The 23,277-nt window shown below is 43.9% G+C and overlaps 2 protein-coding genes across 10 annotated transcripts in view; one reads left to right on the top strand and one right to left on the bottom strand.

Moving 5' to 3' along the window:
* The window catches only part of LOC110518918 (protein dopey-1), a 40,548-nt gene extending 39,404 nt beyond the window's left edge, over positions 1-1,144 (bottom strand). For 6 of the 7 annotated variants that reach the window (XM_021596285.2, XM_036973904.1, XM_021596311.2 and 3 more), the window contains exon 1: positions 714-1,100. The gene's annotated coding sequence lies outside the window, so the exon portion shown is untranslated. Of the gene's footprint in view, positions 1-713 lie in introns of all 7 variants that reach the window. The other variant, XM_036973902.1, reaches the window with a different exon arrangement.
* Positions 1,122-20,014, top strand: ube3d (ubiquitin protein ligase E3D). 3 transcript variants are annotated; one of them, XR_005043583.1, is made up of 10 exons: positions 1,122-1,459; positions 4,583-4,788; positions 5,783-5,873; positions 6,291-6,525; positions 7,360-7,432; positions 7,789-7,867; positions 8,111-8,219; positions 8,318-8,549; positions 10,021-10,159; positions 19,618-20,014. XR_005043583.1 is itself a non-coding variant. In XM_036973905.1 (10 exons), the coding sequence occupies exons 1-10, from the start codon at positions 1,383-1,385 to the stop codon at positions 19,636-19,638; spliced, it is 1,218 nt and encodes a 405-aa protein (XP_036829800.1). In that variant the 5' UTR covers positions 1,122-1,382; the 3' UTR covers positions 19,639-20,014. The 3 variants fall into 3 exon arrangements, 2 of the variants coding, with proteins under 2 accessions (XP_036829800.1, XP_036829801.1); XM_036973905.1 differs by having other exon boundaries at positions 8,318-8,505; XM_036973906.1 differs by lacking the exon at positions 8,318-8,549.
* The last annotated feature ends 3,263 nt before the right edge of the window (positions 20,015-23,277 follow it).

Below are 23,277 nucleotides of genomic sequence, written 5' to 3'. Positions count from 1 at the left end.
TCATCCTTTCACCAAAAACTGATTTTTTCATGGAATTTTTATCCAAGGCAGAAACCTAAATTCCTCCCACCTGGTAATCAGGGAAGGGACAGACCTGAGTGGTACAGTACATGCATCACATGTCAGCCCTGCCCAATGCCTCACAATGAAATGTGTTCTTGGTGGGGTGGGGGACACAGGAAACTAAATGACAGCCCTGGTGTTTGTAGTTGCATCTATATGGATCTCTAGCTAGTTGTCACGAGTTGAAATATTTGGAAAGAGACAGCCTAATTTTAGGACGACACACCTACTAGATATACTAACAAGAACAATACAATGACATGCAAATTATAAAACGCTAGATCAAACTATCTAGCAAGTCATCTATTTAACAAGATGGATACAAAAAATATAATTAATTTCTATAGCCAACAACGTTAAACACTTAAAGGCATCGGACATAACTCGCAACCAAACATGAATGACATCACCTATCGTAATAAGTCCTGCGTGGTCAGCAATATCGAAACCTGCCCTCCATGTAAGTTAAATGTGCTAGCTTGCTAACTCAGCCAAGGCAGCGATACAACACCCAGGTGGCTACAATAGTACCAAGTAACTTAGTTAGACGTAACGTTACAGCCTGACTAACTCCCGATGTTGTGTCCCGAAACTAGCGTAGCAACGACTGTCTTATTTATCGGCCGCGACAGCCGACGATAAATGCTTACCGTTAGAAGGATATTTGTAAACCCACACTGTCAGTAAATGTATCCCGCTTGACGAATTAAAAATTAAATAAAAATTCAGCCTGCGCCAAATGGCTCAGTGGGAAATGTATCCTTGATAGCTATGTCCGTATTATTGATGATGTTGTTGCTGCTGCCGGGCCCCCGACGTCGACTCGGTTAAACCGTGTCACTTGTCAAGTAAGCATACAACGCTCACGGGTTAAATAATAAGTGTATCCTACATATTTCAAGGTATCGATGTCTTTGCTTGAAAAACAAACCAACATCAAAACCACACCTGCCCTACGTTCAGGTTCACAGAGCCAAACAATCGCGTTCACAATTGTCCCAGACTGCGTTGCAGATTGCTTGTACGCCTCCTTCATTTGTCCGACTGCAATCCCTCCTGGCGGTAGAAAGGTTCCGGCTCGTGTTGATAGCTAGTGAAATATATGCCGTAGAAGTCTTTGCTGTTTTAAATTTATAGGCTGATGATTTGTATTGCTACATTTGCTTTAATTCGCCATACTGACAATCAGATGTACGAAGCCAATTCGCTTTGGACTCCGTTACCTGTATTAGAGCGAAAAGTCAACTGCACGTGTCTTCGTTGTTAAACCAGGTTAGCCAGCTAGCCATTGCGAGCAATAGAAGATAACGACACACACCATGGGCGAAAATGCCAAAGGACCTGGAGTGTTTCTCGAACTAAGGAAGCGGTTGCAAAGTGGTCTTCTTGTTATCTGGTAATTATTTGCGAAATAGTAAGCTACCACTAGCTAGGTATCTAGTCTTAGCTAATGTCGGCTGGTTGCGCTAGCAGGACAGGTTTGAGGACGCGTTCCTGTGAACAAACGCATATACATGTATTTAACATCTCAAGGACCACACACACGTGTGATTCTTAGCCTACATTTGTACAACATCAACTCCGAGCCCTACATCAGGGACTTCATCAGGACCTGGATGATTTTGGGTCAACCACGAATCGTTTGCGCTGCTGCAATGGTGTAAAACAGTTGTACTACTGTTCGTCAACTGAATGCACCACTCCGTTCATAGAGCGGTGGTTACGTATAACACCCGAAGTCATCCAACCGTTATAGTCAGGGGTGTAGTGCTGCTGGTGCGTAGCGACGCTCCGCCACTTCTCGAAGATCACTTTGATGATTTAATTAGTATTCTACATGACAAACATAATGGCATAGATAATATCCGGTTACTGTTATACCAAAAAACACCTATTTTTTATGTCCGTTTTAAGATAATCGTGCTGAAGTTGTTGCATTTTTGTTTTGTTCTGTTGGAACTCCATCTGCTAGAAAATTCGATTAAATAGTAGTTAGGCCGGTTAGCCATCCCTAGAAGGTCGAAATGAATATTCCCATGGAACGGATTGGGATTAAATGGTTGGCATGCATGCAGCATGGGTGTTTTAAAATGTAAAACGTGAAGGATTATCATTCACGAACGAATCGCGAAGACGGCCTAATTTATAGTAATTGGTGTTTTAGGATTTAAAAAATAGAGCGTTTTCCTTGAGCCACGTACATACTGTGATTGCCTACGCGGTATAATCGTGTAATTTGGATGATGCATTGTATGTATATTCTAAAATGATTTTTATACAATAGGCTTCATATCGGTGCCAATTTTCATTCAGGAGTGACGTAATACAAAATTACGCTCCGTTAGGCAACCTAAAATATTGCACTACACCACTGTTTATAATAAATGCAAAGCCATTGCCGAATGTGGTCAACTGATAATACCAGCACCGTTTTGATTGAGACAGCGTCATTGCCTGTCTTGGGTTACGCGTGGGAGCTCATCTTGATAAATCAGTCAATGTCCGATTTTTGTTTTCAGTGAATCTCCGTTTGGATATTTGGTTACAATTAGTCTAGCAAATGAAAGCAATTCAGATATTCTCTACACACACACATACATTAGGCCTACAGCCTACCTGTTGAGCTTCGCTGATGTTTATTCATCTATTGGGCCAACATGTTCTCGTGGATGTAATGCTATATTTTGACACCAGGTGGGGTTGTGGAGTAGGAAATTAACATTTTCATAAATTTAAAATAAATAAATAAATAAATAAATGGGCCATTCAAGCTGTGGCAGTGAGTCAGACTTAACATGAACTTGAGTCCATAAAACATTGACGTAAGTCATAATGTTTTGTTTTAATAGGGCTCTGCTGCTTTTCAACTATACCCAAAGCAGCATTTAGGGCCCTATTCAGACTTGAGATAAATTGACATAAATTGGATTTAAAAAAAATTGTTGGCTTAAATCCATATTTTATGAATTTAACGAATCTTTCCATCTCTGAAAATAAGTGTACACTCTTCTCACTTAAGTGTCTCCCAAGTGGAACAGTGGTCTAAGGCACTGCATCTCAGTGCTTGAGGCACAGACACCCTGGTTTGAATCCAGGCTGTATCACAACCGGCCGTGATTGGGAGTCCCATAGGGCGGCACACAGTTGGCCTAGCGTCGTCCGGGTTTGGCCGGTGTAGGTCGTCAATTGTAAATAATTTGTCCTTAACTGTCCCTGGCTAGTTAAATAAATAAAAAATAACAGAATCAACCGCCTTTGCATAGGTAATTAAGACAGTTTATTTGTGAGAAAGTGTTAAAGTTAGCCATTGTTATGTAAATGCAGTCTGAAAAGTTCCAGTGGCCTGGCTTTTCCCCCAAGTGAGAGCAGGTCTAGTCATGGCCTAGTGAGACACGGGTGCTGTCCCGTGTAGCAGGAAATAGAAAAGTCTAAGCCTTTCGGGTTAAACACTTGGGTAAATCCTGAATGAAAATGCACCATAAATAGAATCGTGTCCAGGTGCTGGATCCTTTGGGAGCCTCTACATTTGATACTTGTAAACATTGGTGTGGGATTCTGTAGGTTAGGCCTATAGCCTAGTCTGTGCTTTGCTGCATTGCCTAATTGTTCTATAGTTGGATAATATCTTGTTAAAAAGAGCTGGTTTACTGTTTAGAGACTCTTGTTTTACCAGTCGCTTGTGTATTGTCTGGTGTGACAGGCTGCTACTGTGGTTCCTGGCTATAGTTCCTTCCAGTTGTTTGCTGTTGCTTCCTCCACTCGGTTGGAAGTGAGAGAATTCAATGCAGCCAACCAAGTTGTGATTTTAAAGCGGCCTTCGCTGGGTAATGTTTTTCTTCCTGGGCGACAGCACTTGTGTCAAGCATGGACAGAGACGCATTGCATGGCTAGTGAAAATAATTGCATCGAACCCAGAGATTGAGCAGAGGGCAACGTATCTTCCGTGCATCAGTGCATCAGGGCTGTCACTGCAAGAGAAAAAAATATCTGGATTAGCCAAATATTGTACATGCACTTTACCCTACACACCATTTTATTATTTTTTTCTTCCTTTGTCTCACACACACACACACAATATATATCGCTTTATTTCCCTCTCCCTCTATCTCTTCAGTTGGCCTACGGCTGTTTTCCTTTGCCCTTCTTCCATCAGAGCAGTGAGTGAATCCTCTCTCTGCAAACGTTCCTCTAACGCATTAGACTTCTACTTTGAGCTGAGACAGCAACAGGCAGGAGGTAGAGGGGGATAAGGACAAGTTGGAAGGTTATGATAAATGACTTTAGTACTGTCACACACACACACACACACACACACTGGTCTACCATTCACTTGTTTGTCATCCACTTGTCAAGGAACGCAGTCCCATTTGTGTCTCAGCCATTGCGCAGAGGCCTGCCATTACGCTGAATCATTAATCCAATTGTATATGTTTTGTAACCAGGTTTACCTGTCCGTATCAAAATATGACATGTTGCTGAACACCATGTCTGCCTGTCTGTCTGTCTGTCCCTCCCTCAGGAGAGATGTGGCGAAGAGCTATGCAGAGGTGAGGGTTACAGGAGGAGATTCGTCCCTCCACATCCGGACTCCTCGGGGCCTGCTAATCGTGGAGCTGCCAGCAGGGGTCAGCCTCGTGGAGGGCTCCTGCAGGGAGGCACCTGAAAGAGGAGATGAGATACACTTCAGAATGCGCCTCAATGTGGACCAGCACACAGATGACACAGGTAATGGTGAGGCTAGCTGTATGGACACACACACACACACACACACACACACACACACACACACACAACAAACAGAGACAGAATTACTCCCATGTAAATGTTTGTTTCTCACATATCATAGCCTAATTACCATCTCCACTTCAGGTAAGACAGAACAGTATCAGTAGATCATTTCTTATTTATGGCTGATTATATAATATATTCTCATCTGGCTTGAGTCAGTTACTCCGTGGCTGTGAAGCCTTCCCTCGAACTGAGACAGTGGAGGAGTCCTCCTGTGTTTCCCCTGTAGCCTGATCAGCCCACACAGTACTGATCTATAAAGGACTGAGTCATGAGCTCAGTAATTTGCCCGTCATGTCTGGTGCCTAAAACTACACCCACTGATGGATATACAGACACTGTGAATCTTTGACCTGAATCAGCTGTAACCTGATTTTTCGTGGATTAATACTCTACCATCTTCCCTGAGAAAGAACTGAGTGCATGTTTTTGGTGCTACTGTGCAGGGAACGGAAAACAAAACTAGAGTTTCTTATTGGTTCAGGTAGTCAGTCTGTTTTCTTCCGTTTGGTGTCAAATTAATACACCCTGGGTTTACTTTGTCTCACTCCATCAGGTCTTGCTTATATTAACTGTAGAGTCACTGCACTGACCTGGGAACCGGAGGAGATTCCCCCCATGTCTCTCTCCCAGAGAGAACAGGGCCCGTATCCACAAAGATATCTGATCTACGGGGGTAAATTGGATAAACACTGGGGTGGTGGCGGACTGGCAGAGGGGAAAGCAGCTTGGAAGAAAGGTGGCAATGAATCTGTTTTTGAGCACTCCTCTGAAAAGCTTTGTGGATATGGGCCCAGACCCCTAATACCCCAGGCCTTCATCTCTCTGTCCGTGTTCACTCTGTTTATCGAGTTTTGCTCTGTCTCGAGGTGAAGCTCTTTTCCGTCGATAAGAGTTGTTTATGTGCTCTGTGGCTACTCTCTCCTAACAGGGGCCCTGGGGAGTGTGATGGAGAGGCTGCAGGTCCGAGAGAGTTATTCCTTCCACTGCCAGTCCTGTGGGACCAGGGTGCTGGAAGAGAGGTGAGACGACCACAGGGAGGAAGTTGGTTTGTTGGTTCATTTACGTCCTCCGTTCAGACACAGGAAGTGGTGCCGCTCACAGTAGTGGAGAAGATGGGTTCAGTCAGGGAGATGGATGGCTGTTTGAGCTAAAGGACGATGCTGTGCTCTGTCTCATCTCCCAATGTCATGTTGACATTGGATAGGTGGATACATGCACATCCACACACACCTGCCAAAACGTAGCGAATACATATGTTTGTGACATTGTCACGGAAAATGGGTAAAATTGGAATATTGCCCAGCTTTCCCTGTTAATGCAAATATATTTTTGATTGATTCGTGCAAATAGGTTTTTGATTGAAGTTATCAATTCATTTCATCACAGTACAAATAGTCTCCATTGTATAGCAATGTAATGTCATTGATTTTTCTCAGGGTGTTCAAGCGAGTGCTCCCTCTCCCCAACTGCAACTGGAGCTCCCTGGTGGATGACTGGTGCTGCCATCCGGACCCCTTTGCCAACCTGAAGCTGCTGCCCCGAGCGGAGGACTGTTTACTGGGCGACACTCACCTCCTTGTGCCCCTGGATAGAGGCTGTGAGGAGACTCTCACCCAGGAGCTCAGCCCCATCACCAACAAAATGGCTGATGGTCAAAATCAGGACACACCGGTGAGAGGAGGCAAGGGAGGAAGGAACGTCCGTGGCAGAAGATCAATGCCGTTTTAGCCTTGATCATCACGTTGATGTTCGTTAGAAACATAATTTAGGATTTTGGCATTTCACTTCGCTCTCACTCCCTCCCCAATGTGCTGTATACTTACCGAAAAGTAAAGCTAAAACATTGGTCATTTTCAAAAGTTTCCCTCATGTTTGTCGGGAAGTGTACTGTAGTTACATCAGCAGTGTCTGTGCTTCAGGCTCCTTGTTAGTGTGAGACTATCTGTATACCCCCATCCCACTGGGCCTGAGACTGGCAGGATGAGATGGACACACTCTACTTCACAAGCAGCAGCAGCTAGCAGCACTCTCTTTTTAGAGAGGAAACTTGAGGAGGCGGGCAGACGGGCACATCAACACACATCGTGAGCCACTTTAACCCGAGCCTACAGCCAGGCCTGGTGTTTGAAGCCAAACTTATTTTTTTCTCTCTCTCTCTGCCTCTCGCTCTCTCTCTCTCTCTGCCTCTCTCTCTCTCTCTGCCTCTCTTTCTCTCACTCTCTCTGCCTCTCTCTCTCTCGCTCCATCACTATCTGGAGTGGGATTGATTTCGCTCTCCATCTATTAGTCACTATCTGTGGCTCAGCCTGGGCCTTTTAGTGTGGCTGTGGTTGAGTGGATGGGAAGTGGAAAGAGGGACGAGGAGAAGAATTATGCCTGCCCATTGCTCTCTCCTCTTTTTAGGTTGTTTGATTGTGGTTATCGATTTCCGTTTTGGAGGAACTTAAATTAGAACTGTGTGTTGTCTTTTAGCTTTATTTAGTATTTTTCTGTTCTTTTTTGTAGAAACCCAACCGCAGGCGTACGCTTGTCTCCTGTAAGAGCTGCACAGCCGGCCTGGGAGAGGCTGTGGCACCAGGTACATAACAGTCATTATAGAATAGATACTGTATATTGTAAAAAAAGGAATTTATTGATTTGCTGTCATAATACCCAACGTCATACACACACATACACACACTGGTTGGGAGCAGCACAGCGTCTACCTTAGAGTGGCACTACCGGAGCAATTTTAGGGCTTAACTTCCTTGCTCAAGGGCACAAAGGCAGTGAATGGCATGGGACCAGCAGCCCTTCATTTGCCAGTTCAATTCCCACTTGTATCATTTACCCTGGGACTTGAACCATAAGAAAGTTGCATTGCATTAGAAAAGATGCCCAGGTCAGGTTCTGTCTGCATGAGGGTTGGTTCAACCGTTTCTATAAACGTTGCAGGGACCTTGAAACTCTACATCACAGAGGTGACGGTGAGACCCAGTGTGGGAGACAGCCAGTTTGATACCTCTCCAGACAGGTAACTATGGTGCTGCTTCTCAGACTGGTGCATGTTGCTGTAACATCTGTGGATACTCATCCTCATCATTCGGATACTCAGCTTCTCAAAGTGCAAATCGATGTAAATCTATAGTTTTTCACTATGCAGATGCAATATAGGACCTTTTGTTGCTACAATGCCAGTGAGCGATGTAGAATATTATTTTAGACATAGCTAGGTAGAATTCTTATTGAGGGTTAACCATGCCCTACTCTTCCACAGGTCACTGTTCCTGGAACAGACCATAGCTGCCAGACTGGTGGAGCTGTCCTCCTCACAGAGCGTGTTTCGTTTCTCTATCCAGGCCTCAGATGGAAAAGCCTTCATATTGGTAAGAGGTGTGTGTGTGTGTGTGTGTGTGTGTGTGTGTGTGTGTGTGGCTTTAACAGAGCGGGTGTGAAGTGTTAAATAACGTCTTCTGATCCTCAGCTCTGGCTCCTGAACAGCGACTCCCTCATTGCCTCGTTCTCTGCCACTCCGTCATTGACTGTCAGAGGTGATGCTGTCACCTCTCCCGGCCACCGCCAGTGTTCTGAGCATCAATCACCCACTGAGGCTGGCAGCGCCGTCAAAGTTCTCTATCTCCCCTGTTCTCCCTCTGCCAGCACACACCAGGAGTAAGACAGCCTACATACCCATCTCCTGCTGCATTTCTGATAGAGTATGATTATTTTTTTTTTGAGTTGGGGGGGGGGGGGGGGGGGTTGTCTTTCAGTGCAGTTTGTTCAGGATATTTGACTATAACGGGTATTTGTTCTATTGGTATTATTTTTATTATAAAATTGTGTTTTGCAACTGAGAACAGAAATGAGTCACGGATAGATGTGGTGGGTGCTCCATGTTCCTCCGTGCTGAGTTCCCCGCAGGAGGATTCTTCTCTTCTGTTATGATTTCCTTCTTCCTCTCCCGCTTCACCTTCGTCTTGTTTTGCTTCGTATAACGTGACAGCCCCTCCAGCAGACTGGCAGCAGAGCTGTAATTAACAAACTGTAGATGAAAGGAGAGGACTTCTTTCCGCACGGCACTCCAGTACAGCGTAGCTCAGCACATCACCGCTGTTGACTGCGTGTAGGATGGGAAATTGCCTGCTGTTTTAAGTATGACACTAGCTCAGGGGTTGGAGAGCCCTGACCTACACTAGCTTAAACCGGATCGCTCCTCCAACATTTTGGAAGAAAACAACGTGGCGGTTGGCTGACACAGCTTGTATGAAGGTGGGGAAGTGTTAGAGAAACATCTGTTTCCTCTAGGCCCTACATACTGTTACATACGTGACATTCATCCCTGACCATGTTTTAATTCAGTCAGCCGCGTAAGTCACTGAGCACCGTCTGTCTTGGTTGAACACACTGGAGGTGACGTTGGAGATGCACACCAGTAACGTGTCTCTAATTGGTAGGAGAATCAGTGAGCCTCTGCTTAATTGAATTGTGACTGTCACCGAGGGCGATGACTTGATTAGTGTGGAGTTGACGGCTGCAGAACTAATCAAATTTACTACCAGCAGTGTTTTCATTAGTACAAACCGTAGCAAAACATTTTGCTACGAATACGAGGGTTTCTCATTGGACAAGTTCAGGTTAGTCCCTCCCTGTTTCGGCCCATTTGTTTCTTTTTGGACAATGGTTCCTAAACACTACACCCTTGGGTGACCGTTGAGGTTTTATAACCAGCGCTGTATGTGTTAGGATTTTCTTTACTGTAAAAGCAGTAGCATTCACTGTATACTAAGTGAGTGTTACTTTCTATACTAAGGACTTATCAGCATTTTAACTCAGAGTGTCTGTCGCAGAGCCACTGCACAGATGGCCAAATGTAATGAAAAAACCTAGATCGCTTCCACGACCTGTGACAGGGAATCAATCTCTCCCTCAATTTCTCATTCCTCCATCCCTTTCAAACTTTCAACACTACCCAGTGATAGATTATAATGATTTGATTAGCATCGTAATGCTTCAAACTGGGATTTATGTCCCCTTGCCTAGAAGATGTGAACCTCTGGGAGATATTTGACTTTTTATGTATTATTCTGACTGATGCAGTGTTGTACATTTTCTCTCTTTCATCGTGTCTTTCTCTCGGTCTCATTATTTTTCTTTCTCTCGCTATCCCTTATCTCTGTGTGTGTCCAGTGTTGTAGACACCTGGGAGAAGGACATCGGTGTCCACCCCCTAGAACTGCCCCTGACCACGTGCCAGGAGCTGTTGTCGGTGCTGACAGCCAGTACTTCCTGTCTCCCTCCGTCGCTGCATTCCATGAACTCCTACCAGGTGAGAGAGCCTCTGGGTAATGTAGGCAGAGCTTGTCCCCTTGGCAGGATGAACATGACACTGTTTGATTCCATATGGCTGATATCCATTATTTACAGCCTCTACCCTAGTAGCTATCGTTGCGACCATTTAAAAAAATTAATAAAATTAAGCACATTTTCGAAAAGAGGTTCAGAGGGATTTTGTGACAAACTATTCTTAGAAGATGCTGGACCAATACAATGCACCAATACTGCTGGGCAGTCTAACGTTTTAGTGCCCACAACAACAGTCTCCTCTACAGTACAAAAAGGGAGAGTTTTCTTGCACCAAGGCAAGACTAGGAGTTGTAAACTTGGCTGACTTCACCTGGGACTCTCCAGAGACATTCCAGACAGTTGCACAGTAATTACCACCATTGTCTCATCCCTGCCTCTTTACCTGTCAGAGCAGCACTCACCTGCGAGCTCGACGTCAGGTTTGAGAAGTTGAAGTAGCCTAACATTTTTGAAAAATAATGTAATCAAACATTTGAGCTCCTGCATATTCAACGTGGCTGAAAATAAGGCCACTGGCTCCTGTCTCATTATATAGTTATCATGACTCTGGGCCCTTTGATTAAAATGCTTACCAGTTACTGTTTTCACTTCCCACCACTACTATGTTACCAAACCTCTACGAGACTGCTTATTATATTTCAGCACTCACTCTCTTTCTCTCCCACGCTCTGCAATCTCATATTTTGTGTTCCTTCCCTCTTTCACAAAACTCTGTTACTTGCCCTCTGGGTCTGTACAGGGAAGGAGGAACTCATTTTGACTCTGGCAGACGCTATCAATTCCACTTAGATGGAGGGGATTGGAGAGAACTTCTTTCCTTACTTTTTCCATTTATCTTCAGTTTGTCGTATTTCAGTCTGATAGGCTTGTAGGGTGTTAAGAGTGAGTCATTCTGTACATTCCAGGTGTTGCAATAAGTATTTTTAGTAAAAAAAAAAAAATTCCAGAGAAACCATCAATTGTCTACAGTTGCGATGCCATACTCCCCCCATGTTACCATATTCCCAAGTCCCGTTCATCACTCAGCTGGAAAGTCTGGAAATCGAGGATATCAATGTCTTGTCCTGACCGTGAGTGATTATGCTACTGCTGAAAAGGGACTTGTTTTAGGACGGGGGTACTTTAGACTGACTGCATGTCACTAAAATGGGGAAGAGACGAGAGGGACCAAGGGGGGTGATGAAGAGTGTCTGATTTAGCCACTTAAATACCTCCACTAGAGAGATGGATTCACTGCTCTGCTGTAGACCTAGGAGTACCAGAGAGTAATGCGATCACGTAGTCAGATAGAGTTACAGCGGATGAGGGCTGAAAACTCCCAAATTGATAATGTAGCCCTAATAGTGTGTGTGTGTGGGCATGTGAAATGGTGAGTGGGCCTTCCAGTGCCAGTCTATTGTGTTAGCCCTCCTAACCAGATCTAGCCTCTCATTACTGGAGGAGGAATGGTGTGTTGTCTGGGATGTTGTGTTCCACCTCCGAGCTGTGCTGCGGTGTAATGGGGTGTAAAGTACTCCCAGTGCAGCGTGCCACCCCTGCCACAGACCCCCCCGCTTGCCAGCTCATTAATCTCCCACACAGAGAGGCACACAGAAAGATAAAAACTGGACAGAAAAAGGCAAGGGGCAACATGCTGGAAAAATTAGATCTATATCAAGTCTCACCCTGACGATGTCTTGCACACTCCTGTGTCGTATTGTTGAAACGATTTACCTCCCTCAGGTACACGCGCCTGAGGGAGGTAAGGGAATGCATGAAAAATGGGATTTGTCGGAAGAAGAATTCTCTGCTAACCAGCACTGTATTGTATTAGACTGAATTGCTTGTGACACTCAGTCAGTGTGGCTGGTCCCCATAATTTAGATTACTCGGTCAGTTGCTGTGGCACTCCTCAATCAGAATCCCTCAGTCAGTAGCTTAGACCACACTTTCAGAAATGCCTTATTCCCTACAGAACACAGTTTCAGTGTAGGCAAACTGCTTTCACTTCAGCAGCACCATTCACACGTCATTTGTGCCCCCCCCCCTCCCCCCAGTTATATTTCTCATCAAGTGGAGTAAATAATATTCCCTCTGTCACCTCGCCAAGATGTTGAGTGTTGTGATAACAGAACGCCTGTACGAGAGCACCGACGCTGAGCATTTAGCTTCTGAGGCTTCTCTTCTCTAGTCGTATCAGCCCTTTTTAATGCTGACAGATAAACACCCCGCTGTGAATACTACTACCTCTGACAAAAAGAGCCATAGTACAGTGATGGAAAGGAAATAAACTGTACTGGCAAATGCAATCTCCCGGTAGGGGAAGAAGTGTTTCTCTCATGTATCTAAAAAAAATATATAATATCCCTAGGAGAGTAGACGTTTTTCAACGAGGCGGGCTGAAATTGTATTTCCATTATTAGAATTTGTAACTGCGGTGAGCTCACGACGAAGCTGTGATGAGAAACCGTTTCACCCCTGGGTAGTACATCAGCACATCACAACTATTCTTGGAATGTAGCAGGACCTTATGTCAATAATAATTCATTTCATTGAAAGTGTTTGTCTCACACCCAAGGTGGCATTTTCTTTGAAATAATAAAAACAATCCAAAGAAACAGAACGTGGACACGGACAAGAAACAAAGCTATACACAGGTATCAATCAGGTCCGGAGGACATGAGGACGGAATTAGTAGAGGTCCGTGAAAAGCTTTTGTGAACAGCACTGTCTTGAGCTGTGTTTTCAAGGAGGGCCGAGACACTGCACTAATAATGTCTGGAAGAGACTCTACCATAATAGTGTGAGCCCTGTCACCTATAGTTTTTTAGTCTGCTGCGGGGCTGCTGAAGGGAGACGGGTCTGGAGGGAGTGAAGGGGGCGTGTGAGGCAGGAGGATAGAACAAGGTCAGACAGGTACTTGTGTCCAGAGTTTAGGATAGGTTGGTAGGTGTGAAACAGGATTTTGTAGTTGATGCGTGACCATATGTGGAGCCAGTGGAAGTCGAATAGCGCTGGATTGATGTGCTCACGGGGGGAGGTGTGGGTGAGGACACATTCTGGACATATTGTAGCCTGTTTAGGCACTTGGTAGCTACGGCAACAAAAGGGGTGTTTTAAAATAAAACTGGATGAGTCGCTCAGCTGTAGGTTTTGATAGCATAGGTTGTAACCTGGCAATGTTTCAAAGATGGGAAAATTTGACTTTGGCCACACTCTTGATGTGGGCTTCAAACGAGAGCGGACTTAAATATCACACCCAGGTTGTGAACCTCACTGGAGGGGAGGACCTTGACACCATCAATATTAAGGCTGTAGATGCTGATTTAGTCAATGATGATGTGAGTGCCAATCAAGACGACCTCTGTCTAAAAATACATCTTCAGTATCGGTGTCCCTTCCACGGGACGGTTGAGCTAATGTAGGCTAATGCGATTAGCATGAGGTTGTAAGTGACAAGAAACTTTCCCAGGAAATAGACATATCTGATATTGGCAAAAAGCTTAAATTCTTGTTAATCTAACTGCACTGTCCAATTTACAGTAGCTATTAGGGTGAAATAATACTATTCTATTGTTTGAGAAGAGTACACAATTTTGAACATAAAGTTTATTAATAAACAAATTAGGCACATTTGGGCAGTCTTGATACAAAATTTAACAGAAATGCAATGGTTCATTGGATCAGTCTAAAACTTAAGACATACGCTGATGCCATCTAGTATCCGATATCTAAATTGAACCTGGGCTGGAATAATACATTATGGCCTTTCTCTTGCATTTCAAAGATTGTTAAAAAAATACGAAAGAACGGTTGTTGTTTTTTCTTTGTATTATCTTTTACCAGATCTATTGTGTTATATTCTACTGCATTCCTTTCACATTTCTATAAATGTCAGTGTTTCCTTTCTCCTTGCTTCAGGGCCTGAGCTACAGGCAGTTAGATTTGGGTATGTCATTTTAGGTGAAAATGTTAAAAAGGGGCTAATCCTTGAGGTTCTGCAGGAAACTAAACTGCATTGTCGGTGTTTGTGGAGACATACAGCTGAGTGTTGTCAGCATAGAAGTGAAATCCCAGTCCGTGTTTCCTCAAGATGTTTCTCAGTGGCAGCATGTAGATGCAAAACAATAGTGGCCCCAGAACCAAGCTTGAGGGGGACACCTTGTTGGACCACAACTGTCTCACCTACTAGGACCGATGGCTACAAACTGGTAGTGAGCAGTGAGAGAGACACTGTTCAGGTCCTGACAGGCCCAGGTGCTTCTCCATGCAGTCCAGCATGATGGTGTGGCTGACCGTGTCGAGTATGAGGATGATGGCAGCCTCAGAGTTAGCATTCATGAGGAGGTCATTGGTGGCCCTTACCGGGCCAGTCTTGGTGCTGTGTCTAGCTCTGAAACCCAACTGGAAGGGCTCAAGTAGGTTGTGAGTGGCCGGGTGGTTTTGGAGTTGGTCAGAAACGGCACATTCGAGGAAGGAGCTTATTCAGGAATGGCAGGTTGGAAATAGGCCTGTATTTCTGGAGGTTGTTAGGGTCATATTCAGGCCTTTTAAGTACTGCTGTGACTGCAAACAATTTTGAGCTGAGGAGGGACACATCCAGGGATGAGGGACTTGTTGATTATTTCTGTGAAGAAAGGCTCTAGAGCAGGTAAGCAGGTGTTTACAAGGGAGGTGGGGATAGGGTCAAGTGAGCAAGTGGTGGGCCTCATTGTTCTAGCCAGCTTACATCAGCTGCAGTGACTGTGGTGAAGGTGGAAGACCTTGACTCGGAGCGTAGGACTGGGTAGATCAACTACAGGGGCTGGAGAGGACAGGATGGTGTTTTGAGGTTTTACGTTTTGCTTTGGAAGAAGCACGGGTATTTGTTGCACTGTTCTAGGGAGGCTGAGGTAACCGAATTGTTGTCAGGTTGGAGGAGCTTACTCACAGTAAAGAACAGCACCCGGGAGTTTACCACTGCAAGGTCCTGAGCAGTTGGGGGAGGTAGATTGCCCAAGCTGCATTTATGGTCTGTTTGTGTTCTTGCTGATGTTGCTCAAACATCTGCGCATGTACTGTTAGCAACAGTTTTCTGATACTGTCGTTCTAGACGACGGCCCGTTGCTTTGAGAGAGTGTAGCTCCTCAGTGTACCAGGGAGAAGATTTGGAGAAAGACACCAGGTGGGTTTTTCAAAGGAGCAACTTCATCCAGTAGGGAGGCCAAGGCAGTGTTTATATTGAGCCGCAGATAGTTCCACAAGAAAGTTGGGTGAGTTTAGGAGGCCGATAAATCAGCACAGCACAGTGATTTTGAAAGCCATGCACTCAAAAGATGAGACGGCTGGTACTGGAGTAGACTTCACAGTGAATGTCTCGACCTCTATCAGTGATGTCATTCATTAGTAAGCCTTTGTTGTTTATGGATACATTTAAAAGCCTCGGTTGAATTACTTTGGAAGTTGCCTGAGGGGGAACCTGCAGAACTGGCCTTTGTCCTTTATCATCCATATCCGGTGTGCATGATCTACTGTTCGCATTGCGAGTGCACACAAAATATCTGTTCATTAGTCTCCTACCGCCCATTCGTCCTCGCCGTCTGCAGTTTTTCCAGAGGATCCTTTTTCCAGAGGTTGTTTTTGGTTTTTTTTGTTTGTTTTTTTACCCCTTTTTCTCCCCAATTTCGTGGTATCCAATTGTTGTAGTAGCTACTATCTTGTCTCATCGCTACAACTCCCGTACGGGCTCGGGAGAGAAGGTTGAAAGTTGTGCGTCCTCCGATACACAACCCAACCAACTGCTTCTTAACACAGCGCACATCCAACCCGGAAGCCAGCCGCACCAATGCGCCGGAGGAAACACCGTGCACCTGGCCACCTTGGTTAGCGCACACTGCGCCCTGCCCGCCACAGGAGTCGCTGGTGCGCGATGAGACAAGGACACCCCTACCGACCAAGCCCTCCCTAACCCGGGCGACGCTAGGCCAATTGTGCGTCGCCCCACGGACCTCCCGGTCGCGGCCGATTACGACAGAGCCTGGGCGCGAACCCAGGGACTCTGATGGCACAGCTGGCGCTGCAGTACAGCGCCCTTAACCACTGCGCCACCCGGGAGGCCCCACAGGGTTGTTTTAATATGTTCATAAACATCTGAGGAATCATTGGGTGTAGTGAGCGATAGTTGCTGACATTTCTGTATCTTTTGGTTCAGCCTTTGGCGCAGTAGATAAGAAGAGATATAAGGATCTGAGCTGGTATTTGAATCCAAATTATTAGCCAGAAGTAGTCAAATATGTTAACTAATTTAATGTTGTTGATTTAAAAAAGAAAAACTAGATGTGTTCAATACAAAAAACAAAGTTTGTTATTTTAGAATGCACATAAACACTTAATTATTAAGTTTGCAGGAGTAAACTACCAAGTCTGCCACTAGGCACTATTGCACAGGGATGAAAACTAGTCACCTTTCAGTGGAATTTGCTGTTTTGAATCCGAAATAGGTGACCTACGTGATTTGTGTAGATCCAATGAGTTTTTTTGGGGGGGGGTCACTACTGGCTGATCGAGTGATGCGCGTTTGGAGCAATACTGGCTTTATCTAAAGCTCAGCCAATCGTTCACATAACAACAGAATGCAGAGCAGCACGCGACTGAAGAAAGAAGAGACAACCAATTTATGCGTTACAACATCAGTGCGTGCTCTGGAAAGGCAGCTTGTCAGTTACAGCAGCGCGTCCCCTGAACAATAACGAGTAACACCGTACCCAAACTGGCAGCTTGCAAATTGATTTTGTCCCCCCACACCAAACGCAATCACGACACACAGGTTGAAATATCAAAACAAACTGAACCAATTATATTCATTTGGGGAGAGATCTTAAAGCATTAAACATTCATGGCAATTTAGCTAGCTTGCAGTTACCACAACGATGACCAAACTCAGTTCATCTTTCAATCACCCACGTGGGTATAACCAATGAGGAGATGGCACGTGGGTATCTGCTTCTATAAACCAATGAGATGGGAGAGGCAGGACTTGCACCGTGTTCAGCGTCACAAATAGAACTGACTTCTATTTTAGCGCTTGGCAACGCAGACGCTCGTTGGCGCACTCGAGCAGTGTGGGTGCAATAGTTGAATAACATGCATGTTTAAATTCATTTTGCGAGGCACGCAACACGGTCAGCATGTTAGGTGAGAAGCCTGGCCACAGAGACGGGGGTGAGAAGGTGATGAAGCATACTTCATGAGCAGTAACTGAAAACCAACTGGCATTTGGAAAGTTTGAGGTGAGGGAGAAAGTGTGGTGGAAGAAGTATTAGATTTAAGTATATAAGTCCAAAGAAGAAAAAGCCTGGAAGGAGGAGAGATGGCTATAAACGATTCGGGTTGACCGTTTTTATGTGTGGATTAATTGTCGGAGTAGAGGACCTTGTGCATTTCAAGTAAAATAACAACTCAATGTTTATATCACAGGACAAATTAGCTAGCAACAGAAAGCTAGCTTAATTGGACAAATTAGCTAGCAACTGCAAGCTAGCTATCTAAATTGTCATAAATGTTTAATGCTTTTCGACTTGTCCCCAAATGGATATATTTGGTTTAGAGTTTGTTTTGATATTTTAACATGCGTCTTGATCGCGTTTGGTGTGAGGGGACAAAATGAATTTCAGCACGATGGTGCATGCGTGCAGCCGGTGTGGGTACGGTGTCAGCCCTTGGCAACACAGACGGCCATTGGCACGCGCGAGCAGTGTGGGTGCAATCACTGAATGACGTGTATGTTAAAATGTATTTTGCAACGCACACGATGCAAGCGGTGTGGCCAGCATGTAACCAATTCGCGATAGTATTAACTAGTATACGAGTCCTTGCCGTTCCTCAAGTTGTAACGTGTTAGTTGCTTACTGGACCCTGGAAATATGTGTGAAATGTTAACTAGTTAACGAACTAACCACTATATGTTAACTAATGTTTTCCCTCTACAGTATGTGGTTAATTTTCGGAACGAGAGAATTAGGTGAAAATGAGCCGTTGCTTGTTAAACAAGTGAATTCAGGGATCAAGTGTAGCTGGAACTGGGCCTGGTTTAACCTGGATGCCGCTATAGAGGTGAAAGGAACACCACACACTTTCCCTCTTTCTCACTTTTGCTGGCACATTGGAGAACAGATGTCCACAGGCAGAACGTGTACAATGTAATAATATGCAGTGTAGCCCAAAGATAGTTTTTGTTGTGTTGAACTTGACAGTAACACGTGTGCGTAAGTGACGGGGGGGTTATAATTGTTTTTACTCAGTGAACGTTATTTTTGCACACATGTAGCCTTGTTCACTTGATCGACGTCTATAGTGGCCACTATAATAGAGCAATTTGTGCCTGTTTGTTTCATTCTATTTCTACTTAAGATGGTGTTTTTTCCCCCCAAGTGCAATATTTGTGTGTGTGTGTGTGTGTGGTCACAAGCGTTCTATTATAAAGGCTAACTGCAATATTAGTGTGTTGTTTTTTCTTAAGACTTGAGTGTCATTTGCAGTAAAGTCTAGGCAACACATAACATTGGGTTGCTTTCTTTACATTATTTTTAGCTGTGGGTTCGGTTCACATGAACCACTTTATATTTGACACACAGAGACTGATCCTGCAGATCATATTCTCTGTTTTAATTAGTTAAAACCTGCATTTCTCCCTGGCGAGGATTTTTTGTTTGTTGCATGTTTCAGTGCAAAAAAAAAGGGTCACCTTTTTGGGTCCTCACCAGTTTGCATCCCTGATTGCAACCATCTATCAATGACAGCAGCTGGTTCAAAGGTACATACTTGAAAGCGTTAACGTTAGAGGTTGAGGTTCACTCTCTTAAATCAAAGGGAATTAATAGTAGCTTGTTTCTTGCTACGTTTTACCTTGTATTTTTCTTTGGGGGCTTAGCTATTTTGTAGCACGTTCACCTCTGGGCTTAATCTGCCGTCACAGACTAATTTGTTATCATTTGTGTTAATGAGTGTTGATGCGGTGTGCAGGCTGAGTCATGAGTTTTGGGGGGGAGCCTTGAGTGAAGCCAATGCCCTCATCCATCATCCCAATATAGCGGTCTCACAGGAGATCCAGTCAGGCAGAGCTGTGACCCTCTTCCAGGCAAACAACCAGGACTAGGAGATGGCTTTAAGTTGTATGTGTGCGTGTATGTGACCGTGTAAGAGAGGACAGGATGTGCCACGAGCCGACAAAATATCCACATTTCATCTGAACACATTGTTTACCTAAATGTCACTGTTTTTTTTCGTTTGTTTTAACACAATCCATACAGTATACTCATCATAAGTCAGATTCATTGTACGTAATGAAGATATGTTTTTTTTCTGGCTGTATATCTGAATCTACATATACAGGTGAGAAAAGTAATACTGTATCTCTTATTGTTACACTAGAGATCTAACCCGATCTGTCTGAATTGTTTACAGGTGGCATATATGAGACTGTAATGTCAGAGGTCAAGAGCCATGGATCCACTCATCTTTCCTAGAGGGAGGATCAGCAGAAGAAACACTGGAACACTAAGAGTACAGTTACTTATCTGTCTTAGGCTGTGTTCAAGACGCACGTAATGGAAAACCAAGTTCCATTGCCCAAGTTCAGCTGGTGCATACCTCCGAGTCGAGCATTCTCCTCCTAAAAGAACGATCATTCTGTTATACGTTTTGAAAAGGTTTCTTCAATTTGGTCCTACTGAACATGACCCTGATAGCTGCTGTAATGCAGACTATGTAAAAAAAAAAAAAAGACTTGTAACTAATCATTCCAATGGAATGACTGAGTTATTGATGACCTGCCCAGATTAAATAGTGAATCTGACTAACATGCCCGTGTTGAAGTTCATGTTTTTTAGCGCGAGGGGGGGTCACTTTTATTGTAAATAAGGAAAGAATATGTTTCGAAACACTTCGGCATGAATGTGGTTGTTACCATGATTATGGATAATCCTGAATTAATCGTGAATAATGATGAGTGACAAAGTTACAGATGCACAAATATCATACACCCCCCCCCCCCCCCATTTGTGCGTCTAACTTTCTCACTCATCATTGTTCACGATTCCTTCAGGATTATCCGTCTATTCTTTTTTTTTTTTTTTTACAATAAAAGTGACTCAAATGACACATTATTTACATTCATTTCTGTTGGGCACAAAATCATTTGAAACACAACCAAAACAAACAGCAAATGCATCCAAAAAATTGTAGTCACAAGCTTGATGTAGTCAATGCATGCTATGGATATGGGACCAAATACTTCACTTTTTACTACTTTAATACACAAAAGTAAATTTGTCCCAATACTTTTGCTCCCCTAAAATGGGGGGTCTATGTGCAACAACAAAAACGGTTCACCCGATATGGATGAAAATACCCTCAAATTAAAGCTGACAGTCTGCACTTTAACCTCAGTCATTGTTTGATTTCAAATCCAAACTATGGAAGTGTAGAGCCAAAAGAGGAAATAATGCTTCACTGTCCCAATAATTACGGAGGGCACTGTATGTAACCTCTGTGACAGGCGGTACCTTTTTGGACAGGCTTTTCATTTTACCTCTCAACCACTTTTCCTCACCACACTACCTACTGCTGTGTGAGAGGGAAAATCAGCTGACAGAGTCATTATAATAACCGCTATAATTACTTTTTTTTTTTAAACATATTTTACCAGAGAGCTAGTAATTATGTGGTTGGTTATGAGATCGAACGTTAGAGTTTTCTGAATGTCAGCTAGCAAAGCTTTAATTACAAATACTTCCCTAGATTCATGTGCACTAGAAAATCAGCCAGCTTTACATGACAACACATGGTCGATGCAGAATGATTATACATTATGCAGAATATTCTTCAAAAGCTCCATTCGACTCAAGGAAAGCCAGTGTGATTCAGTTTCATTTTGAGGATTTTAATGTTCTCTTACAGTGGCTCTATAAACAGGGCATAGCCAATAATAGGACACACATTGTGCATCCCCATGGGCTATAAGGAGGTCATTGTTGGTAGCAACTGTAAACCGAATGGCAATGAAGTGGAACAGGGTCTGCACTACTAAGAATAAGGGAAGAGTTATATTCAGTATCACTTAATGTCTATAGTTAGGAAGCTGAAAGGTCATGATTTGAATAGCAGGAGCTGAGCTTCATGAAAAACTAAGTTACCCAAATGTACTGATTTGTACTTTTTTTGTGCTCTATTTGGAGGCTTTTCAGACCCATCTTGTCTCATGGTTTTGTTAACCAATATACGGACACAACTATAGTGAATCCCAACACGGGTACAGTATAAGGTGGTCCTTGTTGGTAGCTGTACAACAGCAAGGAACTGTAACAGGGTCTACCCTAGCTGATGCAGAGTCAGACCAGCTTGTATCTGTCTATAGTAAGATCAGAGGTAGACGATAACAGTACTGTATAAGGGGGGGGGGGGGGGGGGCTGAGCTTCTCAACACGGATCCAACAGAAAGAACAAATGTATCAAGCACTAAGCTCTATTCCTGGATAATTTTTTTGCTGTCTCTGTTTTGGAGCTATTCAGGCCTACCCCTCTCCATTGTCTTGTGATTAAGACAAGCTATCTGCATAGGTTATATAGCAGACAATGAGAGACGATTCAGCATTGTCTCTGCCAACGTAAGGTGTCATGTTATTTTTACAAGCTCCCCAGAAGATGTAGATACCCCTGTTTGCCTCCCTGGATCTGCCATGTGCTGATGCGGCAACAATACAAAGGCACATTGTGTGCTCACTGAGGTGGCAAAGCAGAGAGTGAATTGGCTAATTAAATATATCCAGTGTTGAACAGTCAAGAGGGTCTCGGCTCTCTTTCCAGCCCTTGTCACACGAGAGACAATTATGTGAGCTCTAAATAAACCATCAGCGTGAACCGAAGCAGACTGAGTGGGAAGAGGTACTGGAAGAGTTGCCCTCGTTCTGAAGACACACACACACACACACACGACAGATACATTAACAGTGTTTATTGTAGGGAATCACTGCGTTTTGCAGCTTCTTTCATTCCCCTCATCTTTGATCAAAGAAAACGGTATCAAATGGGAAAAAATTATCCACCAAGGTGACGTCGGGCTGCCCCGTGTTGTCACTGTACTGCTCATTAGGCTCCTCAGCTAGTTATGTCAAGAGAGATGCACAACTGAAAATCAGGAATAATTTTCTTCCTATTTCGACCTATGATTTGGATATGGCTTGATAGGTTTTTTCATCTCAGAGGATGCCGTTTAGAAAGGTAGAAAGGAAGAGATCAAAACCCACCTTGAGAGAATAAAAGGTTATAACTATCCTTTATTACTGTAACTCTCAAATGTGATTACGGTCTTACATTTGTATCTAATCTAAGGGGTAACACTGGCTGCGTGCGACTGTGTGTTTGTCAATCAGGGAGCTTGTATGTGATTGCAAGATTGAAAATGTGTTGCATGGGAGATTAGGCACACACTACTTCTGGAGAACACACACCAATTTAAGAAAGGGGACCCATTCAAACTCATTCAGTTGTGGATGGCATTAACACATTTCATAGATATTTCTCCCCTTCCTCACTGACTCTCTCGAGCTCTCAGTGCCCTCAAAACAGACACAGATTAAGTCCAATCCGGGACTAAGACATATTTTCAATGGAGACTGATTTTGTAAAAAATGTTTATCTGTGTCTTGGAAACAGTCCAGTGAGAATAAGACACTGATACCCCATTTTACTCTCCAACTCCTGCTAGTGTTTTCAGTTTTCTCCCAACTCCCATTGTAGATAGTCCATTATTAGATAACATCACATACGTATGGACAGACCCATTCAGAGCTTTACGATATCATTTTCAGATTGGATGTTCCAGGCATGTGCCCAAATGAATTCGTTCTGTATTATTTTTAGATTAACTGGGACGGGTGGTGTCTGCGATTACATGTGACCTGTGTAAAGGGTGAGATCCAGCAGTATGAAGTCAGAGGAATCGAGCTCCTACCTCATTTCTTTTAGTCAATGAGGCATCGGATAGAGTTCCTGCTGCAGTCAACCAGCCCTAATGTTTTCTCTGCCTAAGTGCATCTTCAAGCTTATTCCCCCTACAAATGATTC

This window comes from Oncorhynchus mykiss, chromosome 3 (genome assembly GCF_013265735.2).
Source record: "Oncorhynchus mykiss isolate Arlee chromosome 3, USDA_OmykA_1.1, whole genome shotgun sequence".
Taxonomy (NCBI): domain Eukaryota; kingdom Metazoa; phylum Chordata; class Actinopteri; order Salmoniformes; family Salmonidae; genus Oncorhynchus; species Oncorhynchus mykiss.
This window is presented reverse-complemented; position numbering and strand designations above follow the sequence as displayed.